The sequence below is a fragment of the Lathyrus oleraceus genome, unplaced genomic scaffold, assembly GCF_024323335.1.
Source record: "Lathyrus oleraceus cultivar Zhongwan6 unplaced genomic scaffold, CAAS_Psat_ZW6_1.0 chrUn0079, whole genome shotgun sequence".
NCBI lineage: Eukaryota > Viridiplantae > Streptophyta > Magnoliopsida > Fabales > Fabaceae > Lathyrus > Lathyrus oleraceus.
This window is the reverse complement of record NW_026112470.1, coordinates 40,624-52,722: the sequence shown is the minus strand read 5'-3', so window position 1 is coordinate 52,722 and position 12,099 is coordinate 40,624. Positions and strand designations below refer to the sequence as shown.

The 12,099-nt window shown below is 40.3% G+C and overlaps 1 protein-coding gene and 1 pseudogene across 1 annotated transcript; both read left to right on the top strand.

The window, feature by feature from the left end:
* Positions 1-3: 3 nt before the first annotated feature.
* Positions 4-796, top strand: LOC127112352 (18.1 kDa class I heat shock protein-like). The gene has a single exon (XM_051046327.1). The coding sequence runs from the start codon at positions 60-62 to the stop codon at positions 564-566; it is 507 nt and encodes a 168-aa protein (XP_050902284.1). The 5' UTR covers positions 4-59; the 3' UTR covers positions 567-796.
* A 1,757-nt stretch (positions 797-2,553) lies between these two features.
* On the top strand, positions 2,554-3,798 carry LOC127112324 (uncharacterized; annotated as a pseudogene).
* Positions 3,799-12,099: the final 8,301 nt, after the last annotated feature.

The following is a 12,099-nucleotide window of genomic DNA, read 5'->3' as shown; positions in this document are numbered from 1 at the left end:
CCTTCACATTGTACACAAGCACTATCAACTATCAACACATCCAATTCACCGTAAAGAAAATGTCACTCTTTTCCAATAGTATCTTTGGTCGAAGAAGATCAAAATCACCACAAGATCATCATCATCATCATCACCAATCAAGGAACAACCACCCATCACACCAAACCCATGGTTATGAAGTTTCTCAAACCCACACACCCCATATAACACTACCACCAAATTTCCACGAGCCATCACCAATTGTCGACACCATTGACATAGAGTGGAAAGAAACCCCTGAAGCTCATGTTTTCAAAGCACATCTTCCGGGGATGAAACGAAGCGACGTGAGAGTTGAAGTTGATGATGACAGAATGCTATGTATCATTTGTGAGAAGAGTGTCGAAATGGAAGAACAAAGTGGTGGATGGCACCGTATTGAGGTTGCTAGTGGTCATTTTGTTCAGCGTCTTACTTTGCCTGAAAACTCTAAGGTTGATCATGTTAAGGCTTATATGGATAATGATGTGCTCACTATTAATGTTCCTAAGAATAGAGTTGTCAACAAACGTGTTAGGAATGTTTAAGTTTCTCATGTTTGAGAACTTAATTACCACCGTGTCTAAGTGTAGTGAGATTCTCTATTTGAGAAATAATTTGTTTAAAGAGATTATGTCTCTTTAAACTATAAAAGTGTTCATTAGTTAGAAAATATCTTAACACCTATTATCTTATAAATTGAAGCTAGACGCTTGATATGTATCATTCTAGAAGAGACACGGTTAACTATATAAATAAAAATTTACTAAGTTGTCTTCTTCTATATCAAAATAACTAAAAAAAATGTTAGATAATTAATTGATAATCCTGGATAATCTTCGAAGAATCGTGTTCGTTCACTTTCCGAACAAAGTATTTCGACCCTATTTATGCCTGGGTTCACGAAATCTTTGTGGGGATAATTCTTGAAGAAAGAATGTTTCTGGCAAAAGAAAGATTCTGGAACGTAGAATGGTTTTTGTGTGTAACCCTAAACCGAGGCCAGATTTCCCCCTTTTATAGGAGAACGAAAACTGAAAACGAAAAGTCATACCTTTTCAAGAAAAACGGTAATAACGGCTGGGAAGGTTCAAACGTTCAAAATAAAATTTTCTTCGGGGCGCTGCCTAAAAGAGATGAATTGGCTAAAAGTGGGGTCTTTTCTGGTTTTCATAACCTCGTTTGACCCCTTTGCCCCGGCTGTCATACCCCGATTTTGGTCCTGAATTTTTGATGTTTGTTTGACATGCTTGGCCTAGTTTTGCTTTGGTTTCATATGATGATTGGTTCTTGATTTGTTGTCACTTGCTAGTTTTTTATAATTGCTTGATCGGGAAGATCATGGTTGGATTATGGAAAATCTATGGACTAGGTTTTGATGTGAAAGTTTGACATCTTGATCCCATTCGATCTTATTTAACTTTTCCAGGATAATGATTTTTGGTTTTTTTCTACTATTGTATTTGAATTAAGTACTCTTATTTCAATGTTTTTGTTTATACAAATTAACAGTTCAAGTTATTTTCTTTATGAAATAATTCAATATGAGATAAACCAATTTTCAAACAAAATCTCAAATCAAATTTCAAACCATTTCAATTCATTTCACATCATTCTAAACCATTCATCACATTCTGATTCCAGCACATACACAAGAATATACATGTCTTGAAAATTTTACTAAATGGTTAAAACTTTGGACAACAGTTGACTTTTTGGTCAACTTTAGTAAAGTCAACCCAAATTCCTCAAACCCTAATTTTCATCCTAACCGATAATAGAATATCCATTTACAAAGAAATCATAAAGAAAATACAAAACAAATGCATTTTTGACCAATTGTTGACATTGGTCAACTGTGGACTTTAAAGTCAACTTTCACTATGGAATTGTCCAATCTCACTTGCTCTTGCCCATCCAACTTGGCCTGGCCATTTTCTTCAATACATCACCCAATCTTCATGTTTGTTGTTGATTTTTCTTCGTTTCTTCCATTACAAAGCTATCCATTATGCACTCCACTATAAACCTTCGTCGGAATCTCTCTCTCAATTTCAACAAGGATTCGAGAAGTGGAATAACAGCCACGAGTATTGTCCATCATAAGCTTGATCGGTTTCAATACGGCGTCATGCGGGAGGAAGCGCTGACACAGATAAATCTTCACTAAATTATTTGAGGTTTAAGAGCTATGAAGTTGGGAACCAGTTGCACCAGAAAATGTTGGTTCCACTGCTGTCGTAACTGTTGTTGTTCCTGAGCGGTTTTGCGTCGTGGAAGAAATCTTATGATGTTGCTGGCAAATCGTGAGCTAAGTCCAAATGATACAAGACCCCACATAGTTCAAGTAGGCCATCAACCACAACTCTTTCTAATAAATACAAACATCTGTGTTGCAGTCCTGGAGATAAGTTTGAGCATGTTAGGCTGAGTATAAAGTATGTTCAAAAAAAAAAAAAAAAAAAACATGAAGCCAATCCGTTCTATTAACATAATATTCTATCAATAGTACAATTGACTTTTGGTTACTCCAAATTACAGGTAATCTTACTGTGTAAGCTTGGAGTTCCAACATACAATACAATAAGTTCCCCCGATACAGAACCATCACAATGTTCAGTGCTGTTGTTATTGCTGTGTTGTTGTGAATCCTCCGATTTGCAAAAACTCTCATTTCCTTTCTTCCATTCTGTTGCAAAAACGCTATGGGCTATACAAAGGAACAACTTCTTGCGCAGTTAAAGGAGCTTCAGATTAATTTTTCACAGTATGAGCATCCAGTTATTTTGACAGTTGAGGAAGGGGAAAAGTATGTTGGAAATTTAGGTGGTGGGCTGAGTAAAAATTTATTTTTGAAGGATAAGAAACATAGATTTTATATCGTTTCTGCTTCAGTCAACACCAAGGTAGATATAAAAGTGTTATCTCAGCGGCTTGGTTTAGGTAAAGGAGGTCTCAGAATGGCACCTGCAGAGGCTTAACAGAAATGCTTCAGGTGCCTTTGGGCTGTGTCACCCCGTTTGCGGTAGTGAATGACTCAGCACGAGATGTTGTGCTGTTGTTGGATCAAGGGTTCAAGACTCATGAGTTCTGCTTCTTCCATCCACTGGCAAATGACATGACTATATCTTTAAATGCTCATGACCTTGACGAATTTCTAAAGTCAATAGGAAAGGATCCCTCGTATGTTGATTTTGAGGCCATTCCTGTAGTGAGCAAAGATCAACCTCCTGATCTAGCTGCTCTAGTTCCATCCAGCTCAATACTTGTGTCGCACCAGTCCGAAATGCAACCTTCATCACAAGTTCCTGCAGATGGAAACCATGCTTCTGTTGAGAATAAGTCCCAGATAGTTTCAGAACAAGTTTTCAAACCATCCATTAGTAAGAAAGTTACAAAGGAGAAACCAGTCAACAATGGTCATTCATCAAACTCCTTTGCAGATGTTGGGCCATTAGTTGAAGAAATATTGCATAAAGCATCAGATTTACTGCTTTCAGAGATCAAGGAAGACACTATAAAACAACATGGAGAGCATCTAGGCACTGTAGTGTCTGACAATCTACGGGAAGTTCTCGTCTCAGATTTGAAAAACCTTGCTATGATATTTAAGAACTCAGCATACACAGAAGGGTTCCATGCTGGTATTCACCATCAGTCCAAACATCTGTGAAGATCATTTCAATTATTTGAGAGACTGAAATTTCAATTCTAATTGTGCCATAATAAAGGAGATATTGTGTGGCCCAGAGAGGGATATAAGTTGTTACAAATTAATTCATGAATGTGTGTGTCGATGACCAATCTACCGTGAACACAAGTCAAAACCATAACAGGGTCACAAGACCATGATGCAGGAGTTTGGAAGTGATTTATGAAGGTTACCCTGCAAACTGGTGTAGAAAGATGCAATTGGCAATACACTGGTCCTGCATCCTGCAACAGTCAAGACAACAACATCACAAGCCAACAAACCAACATGAGCTTTACACAATCAACCAAGTATCTAGCCATAAGCCTACTGCAGTTGTCCTTTGACCAAAGCCAAAACCAGCCTACTGCAATGGTCCTTCTTGACATGTACCAATTTAAAACACCAAAACCTGTCATTAACCAATGCATAATAACCATCACCGATGACATAACATAACCTAAGCTAATTTGTTAACCAAGTTTTCAAAGCCAATGCTCACTTGTGAAGTTCCACATTTAACATTTCCAAGCTAACATCAAAACACTCAATTGCACATGAGCCCAAAATGGAGAAAGTGACACCATGATGCTAGTAAAAATACAGGCTAGAAAATACCAGCACAAATTCTTGATCAACTCTTCAGTATTTCTCTTTCTCTTCCAAAGCCTCCTGGTTTGTCTATATCTGCTGAAAACATAGAATTGTCATACCGTACTTTGTCTTCTCTTGAAGATGTGATAGCTATGCTGAGAAATGATACCTCTATTGATCCATCAGAAGTTTCAACAGGATCATTTCTTCCCTCTGCATTCTGTTGACAAAGGATGAGCTGGTTGCTATGCTTTAAGGTTGCTCAGTAGCTATATGTGATAAGATCAAGCAGTCTGCTGAAGGAGCCATTCAAGCTGTTGTTGAGTTTGTTACAACGAGAGGGAATGAACTGACAGAGATTGATATCTCAAGGACAACACAATCAAAGATTTCAAGCCAACATCAACCTGGAGCAATAGAAATTCACTGCAGTAACACAATTGAATTAGCTGGAAGTTACAAGAAATTCACTGCAGTAACACATAATAGCCAGTAAAGCTTTAGATTTCAGAAATATCCCAATATTGGCATAGAGACAAAAACAAAGGGGAAAGCACATGCTCAGATTACCTGTCTCAAATCCATACATCAGAGGGACTACTCCAATTTCTGAGCATCCAATTTGCTTTGCAGATTTACTCCTTTTGAACAGCACAGACCAAATCCCAAACCCTAATTTACAGAGGATAAATAGAGAGCAAATCAGTAAGAGAAAGGGGCACAACAGAAACTGAGAGGAAAAAAAAATCAAAAGAGAAAGAACCCTAATTTCTAAAGGTTGGAGGCGGCCACTGTTCACAGAGAAACAAGGAAACGAAAATCAAAGAGAGGACGAACCCTAAGAAAGGCGCAACGAAGGAGAAAGCGGAAGGAGGATCACGTACCTGTTCGTTCACTTCCGAGACATCCCAATCTGGTAGAACTCTTACCTTTTTGTTGTTCCGTATTCAGATGCATGTTTACTACTTTCCAAGCCTGATGTATCTCTGCGCGATTGGTGTTTCTTTCACATTGATGATTCTAGTTTGGACTGGGTTTAGGGTTGTGTTTTTGTCGTTTGCACTTTGTCTTCTTCGTAGTACTTAGGTTCGGTTACTGTGAGTAGGGTTTGGGGGGAATAAGCTGAGAAAGGAGAGGTTCGCCTGAGAGAGTTTGAGGGAGAGCGAGGGAGGAAGACGATGGAGACGAGCTTGCTGTTTCCATTTCCTTTTTTTTTCTTTTCTTTTTTTATTTTTAATTATTTCTTTTATTATTTAGTTTATTTCATTTTTAACACAAAATCAGAAAAATATATGTTTTTATTTTCTTTTATTATTATTATTTACTTTTTATTTATTTAGCTTATTTTGTTTTTTAACAGAGATAATAAAAAACCCATAAAAATGTTTATTTTGTTTTTTTTATTTTAAATCTTTTTAGTCCGGTTCATATATTTAACATAGTATACCAGTAGCAAATATTGTTGAGTGGTCTAGTGGAAAGAGGTTAGTTTCATAGTATTAAATGGAGAGGGTTCGATACTCATGTGTGGAATCTTTTTGCTTTTTATTTGATTTTATCTTCCTTTAGCATTTTTTATTCTTTTAGTATGTTGATTAATATCTTTTTATGTTTATTACACTCATATGTTTATTTTGTTGATAATGTATAGTTGTTGTATTTTAGTTTAGTTCAAAATCTTTTTTCAAACTATAAAAACCACACTTTTCTCGATTTAATATCGAGCCCATTTTTACACCCTTGTAAGTCGATTGCTTTTTAAGCATCGCCATCAACCTCACATAGCTTACTCTTGGGCTTTCTTACAATGAGCCGGTTTCTTTGCACTTACACTCATACATTGTTTAATGCTTTATTATTCCATTCTTTGATTATTTGATTCGATTATATATTTGTTTATACCTTACTTGTTTGATCAACTGTGGCCTACTTGTATGATGTATGAGGCATATATTGATATTGTTTTGATTGCCATGACAACCCCCATTCATAACAAATGTATCCCTCTCCCATGAGATGTATAATATTCTTTCATTCTTTATTCATCTGTTAATACAAGAATTAAAATGAACACCCGATAACCATTTCAAAACAAGATCAAAACCTCGATCCAACGTCGAGTGATCATTTTTCAAAACCTAACAGAACCAGCACGTATTCATCCACCCTTTTGTAAGTCGATTGCTTTATGCATCGCCATCAACCTTGTAAGTCGACTGCTTCATGCATCGCCATCAACCTTGTAAGTCGATTGCTTTATGCATCGCCATCAACCTTGTAAGTCGATTGCTTCATGCGTCGCCATCTACCCTTATCCCTAACACTTCTCCTTGCTCCATTCGTCGATTCTTGTTCCGATTAGGTAGCACCCGTTAGATAGAACCTTTTCGTATGATAACATAGGTAGGATTCCCTTATTCTTTGCATGCTAACATTAGGTAGATATTTCCATTTGTAAATCCTAACACTTAAGTACACATTGCATGACAACTCTAGGGCAGAGCTTCCCCACTTCTAGACCTTTCCGAGCGTCTTCGATCTTGTGGCATGTAGTCCGTTCTATTGCAAAGAGGTAACTGCCTAAGACTCGATTCAGCGAGCTGCGACACCTACTGCTAGGACGTGAACACATTGCCCACTCTCCTTTGACACAACTGGTGTCCTCCTTTTCTAAGCCCATATTCAGATGGCAACCCCTATGTAGGGGAACTACATCGCCCTGATCCTTGTTCCAGACAAGGTATGTAGGCAGGAGGTCGTGCGAGACCTCTCCGGGCATTTTTTCCCCTTTTTTGTGTGCGTGCTTGACAGTTATAGGCTCGAATTCCCGACTCCCTATTAACTTGTTTGGTTGTTGTGTGCTTGGAAGCTGATGTAAGTCCATCAAGTGGCATTCGGGTTCCAGTGTGTGTTTGTTTGGTTCGGATGCTGATGTAAGTCCAGTGATTGGCAGTCAGGCTCCACGTTTGCCTTTGCCTGTGTTTGTTTGTGTGCGTGTAGCCGAACTACGGCAACTCTGATTCTCATGTTCAGATGAGATACGTAGGCACAAGATGCGATGTCTTGCCGAGTTTGACTAACGACTAACAACTAATCCTTGTTTGTTTTCGCCCTCGTTGCGATCCTTTCTCTCGCCCTCGTTGCGATCGAGACCTTCCCTTTCTCTTGCCCCTAGTTGCAATCGAGACCCTTTGTTCCCGTAGTTAGTTTGAACTACGTTTCGCTCTGATTCTCATTCCAGATGAGATACGTAGGCATAAGACGCGATGTCTTAGCGAGCACACTTATCTTTAACCCATAGGTACCCGAGCTACGAAGACTCTGATTCTCATATTCAGATGAGATACGTATGCAGTGGATGCGACATCCGTGCGAGTCATTTTCTTTGACCCTTTCTTTTAGTAAATAGTACATTAGATAAACACGCACCCTTTAGACAAGAAACAACAAGAGTGGATCCCGTAGAGTACTACGGATGCGTAGGGGTGCTAATACCTTCCCTTCGCATAATCGACTCCCGAACCCAAGATTTGGTTGCGAGACCTTGTCTTTTCCTTTCCTTTCTCCAGGTTTACTTCGAGCGTTTCCTTTCCCTCCTTTGGGATAAATAACGCACGGTGGCGACTCTTCTGTCATCTCTTTCTCGCCGGTTGTTTTTTCGCATACCGTATTTTTCGGGTTGCGACAGCTGGCGACTCTGCTGGGGATGTGGTTTCCCTAAGCGAGTCCCTCCTAGCTTTTGTAGGTTTCTTGTTTATTGGGTGTTTATTCTTTTGTACAGTTATTTATTTTCAGCATTTACCTGCTTTACCTTATTGCATTCATGTACATATGTTTGTTGTATCTGCTGCCGTTTATCTGTTTGTTGGGGTGGGGTGTTCTATGAGAGGTAAGCCCATTACCCAGGCTTGAGTGTACACACAGATTTTAGAGTGGATGTTCATGAGGCTTGCGTGGCATGTTGCTACGTTAAGTCGTTCGTGAAGAACCACACCCAGACGAGGTTTCTCTTGGATATATTTTGTCCTATGGGTGTTCCATAACGACAGATATTCCTTTAGAAATCGTCGACTCTGGTGACCATTTCCCGAGAACTCAGTCGAGGCCTCTCCTCCGAGACGTGATTATGTTAGCTCTGGTGGGCGCATTCTCGCTGCTCAATCCGAGGACCCCGAGACTGGGAACTTGCTTTAGGATATCCTGTTGAGGGGAGTCAGCAGAGGTCTTTTACCCCGTAATAATGCCAAACCTTCAGTGGTAAACGTATTATTCTCGACTGAAGGGCTGAAGCTGACAAACTTCTGTTCTTAGAACCTACCAGTGAGGGGAGGGTTTGATCTCTACAGATACGGTTTCTGCCAGTGGTGCTGTGATGGTGACTTTGGTTCAGCCAAATTTATGGACATTTATTTCTGGGGCCCCGGAGTTCTGTCCGTGGTTTATCAATGGGTTCCGTTTATTTCGGATCCCCGGGTTGAATTGAGAGTACCGGTTCAGAGGATCTGGCTGTCATCCATTCAATGGATGATCCTGTGATGATAGTAATGTAATCTCCAGTTCCGTTTATTTCGGAACTCCACAAGTCGGATTTATGGTGACTCGGTTCTCCAGATTTGGGTTCAGATGCCAGTTGATCAGATTGACTTTGGGTTTCAGAGGAATTGTGACTCCAAGTTCAAGCCAAAGCTCCGATCCGGTGTGCCGAGATGCACAGCCTGCCAGTCTTGGCTCCATCATTTGCATCATAGCATGTTTATTTTCCAAAAAAAATATAATAATGCATGAAAAAAACAGAAAAAGTTAACTCGCATACGCATATCCTTTATCAGGATCATTCATGACAAAATAATACCCATATCATGCATATCATGCACATAGCATCCTTGCATTACAGACATGATTGGAGAGACTTCTCACTTCGGTTCTTGACTGAGAAAGGATTGCTGACCGCCGACCGCATCGTTACTCAACCAGACTCAATCATCAGAAGATTATGGATCAGGTTCAAGCAGAGTTGGCAGAGATGAGGGCAGAACATGGCCCAGTTCATGACCATGATGCAAGGAGTTGTTCAGGGGCAAGAGGAGCTGCGTGCCTTAGCCCAGAGACAGGAAGCTGTGATTCTGCCGCCCAGTCGTGCTTCACCAGAGAGGGTCCCTGTCAATTATCAAATTACTGCTGTCACTATTCCCGTCAACAACTATGCCGTGGGTGAAGATTTGAGGGGTATTATAATCAGTGGACAGCCCCTTGTTATAGAGACTGTTAATGTCAGAGCAACCCTGGCTCCGGTTCTCCATCCTGGCTCTTCAAATCCTTCAAGTTCTAAAAAAGCCATCCTCTGGGGCACCCAGAAGGGGAGAGGGTGAAACAAACGTTGTGCACCGTCGGAGGAGTGTGAACAAAGGACCGTATCGACAAGTTGCTGCTGTGACTATTCCAGCCACTCAAACTCAACAACAACAGAGAAGACCAACTCAGCAATATCAGCATCAACAACATCGTCCTCAGCAGCAGGCTTACCGACCTCCCAATGGTAATCAAGCCAGTACGAGTAATGAGAGGAAGAAGATCATTTTTGATCCGATCCCTATGTCCTATGCAGAGTTGTATCCCTCTTTGATAGAGCGGAACTTGATTACTCCCAGAGACCCGCCGCCCATACCCGTCAACCCTCGGTGGTGGTATAGGCCTGAACAGCATTGTGTGTATCATTCGGGTGCTCCTGGTCATGATGTGGATAGTTGTTTCCAGCTAAAGATGAAGGTTCAAGACCTTGTGAGGTTAGGGATTCCGAGCTTTGAAGACTTAGGTCCCCGTGTTAATCAAGCTTGAAGACGGCAAGTCCCGGGTTGGTGATGGTTATTCTTCTGAGGTCTTCAATGAAGAGGTTTGTTCAAAAGCAGAAGTTGATGATGCAAAGGATACTGACAGTTGTTATCCCTGGTGGGATCTATCACAAATGGGTCACTGTGGGTGTTCCTACAGTCGTTCATAAGTCAGAGTAATAATCACTTTGTTTAAAAACCCTTCTCCCATGCCAAAAGGAGAAGTGATGACATTGTTGGCAACATTTTGTGCAATGATATTTTCATTCAAATAAATTCATGTTAAAACATTTGTTTTTCCATTTGTTTTCCCTTTTCGCTTTTTGCATGAAATTGGTGATCACAAAAAACCTTAAAAGCAGGAATAAAAACAATCTTTTCATCTGCATAACGGTTGTCTTGTTTGATTTCCAAAAAGCTTTTCATATCAAAATCATTATGCAGGTTGTTTCTTAAACCCATTGAACACAATGATCTGACGTCATCTCCCAATTGTGAATTCCCTGTATTCGAAGCGGAAGAAGATGATGTTGAAGGGATTCCTGACGAGATTTCCCGACTTCTTGAGCAAGAAAAGAAGATCACTCAGCTGTATCTCGAGAATCAGCAGAACAGCCAACTGGGGCACACATATAAAAAAAAAAGGAGGGTGAAAAATCAAAAGAAACCCAAATCAAAAGAAAGAAAAAGAAAGAAAGAAACAAAAGAGAAATAGCGCCCTCAAAGTCCCAAGTTGACTGATGCTGAATGGATTCAGAGTCACTACGACCAAGTGAATCCGATCGAAAGGAAGAGATCAACTGCCATGTGTCATGGTCAGTCATATCAGCAGAGAGTGAAAAAGCATTCAACAAGAAGGTCAAGCCTCGTGTGTTCCGAGAAGGTGACCTTGTGCTCAAGAAAGTCTTGTCTTTCGTGCCCGATTCCAGGGGCAAGTGAACTCCAAGCTATGAATGTCCATATGTTGTCAAGGGAGCCTTTTCGGGCGGTGCTTTGACACTTACAACAATGGATGGAGAAGTTCACTCATCTTGGGAACTCCGATGCAGTCAAGAAATACTTCGCCTAAAAGAAAAAAGCAAAACAGCTCGCTAAGTCGAACACCCCAAAGGGCGACTTAGGCAAAAAGGAGCGTCTCGGTGGATTGAAAACCCGAAAGGGCGATCCAGGCAAAAGTTAGAGACATTGAAAAAGAATTTGTATCCCGCTAGATTGAACACCTCACACTGGGGCAATCTAGGCAAAAATTAGGGATTTGGCAAGTAACTGCATCTTGACAAGACTGTGCTCTATATCTGTCATCCGTCAGGGATCCTCGATGCGTCGTCGACTGAAGCTCTGAATACATCGAAATTCAGAATGGTAGAGTAAGGGTCATTATGTTCAATGTAGCCCTCTCCAATATATATCACCGATTTCAAACTTGTACAGATCTATGGAGTCTCGCCCTTTGCAGACTACCATTCCATCACATCAATTTAAGCTTTTATCCAATTATTTGCACTCTTATTTGTTTCAACTCAACAAACGTTTTGCATGTTTTTAATTGATAAAGTATCATTGTTTTTCAAAATAAATAAATTTTTCAAAATTGTTCTCAAACTAAGTGAATATTCACAATGATGGAAGGATACTGAGGAGACCCACAGTGCTCTCCCAAGGGCGGTATGATTACCAACAGGTAAGACAATTGTTCGTATCTCGAGCATGACTGTATCTTTTCCCTGTAGAACCTCTCATGGTTTCTCCTCAGCGAGATTGCCCAGTGTAGTGTTGGTTGAAGTTGTTCATCTTCATGTCCCCGGCAGTGTAGTTTTTTTTCTTCCAGGTCCCTATTAGCACCTATAGTGGGGCATCCCCAGTAGAGTGCTGTTTGAGCCCTATTGTGGGGCATCCCTAGCAAGTTTGCTGTTTGGACGCTTTTTGTGGGGCAGTCCTAGGCAGAGCATTTATTGAAGACTTCAACTT

Excerpts from the sequence above, each read along its gene's own strand:
- LOC127112352 (XM_051046327.1), top strand. The coding sequence starts at position 60 with ATGTCACTCTTTTCCAATAGTATCTTTGGTCGAAGAAGATCAAAATCA.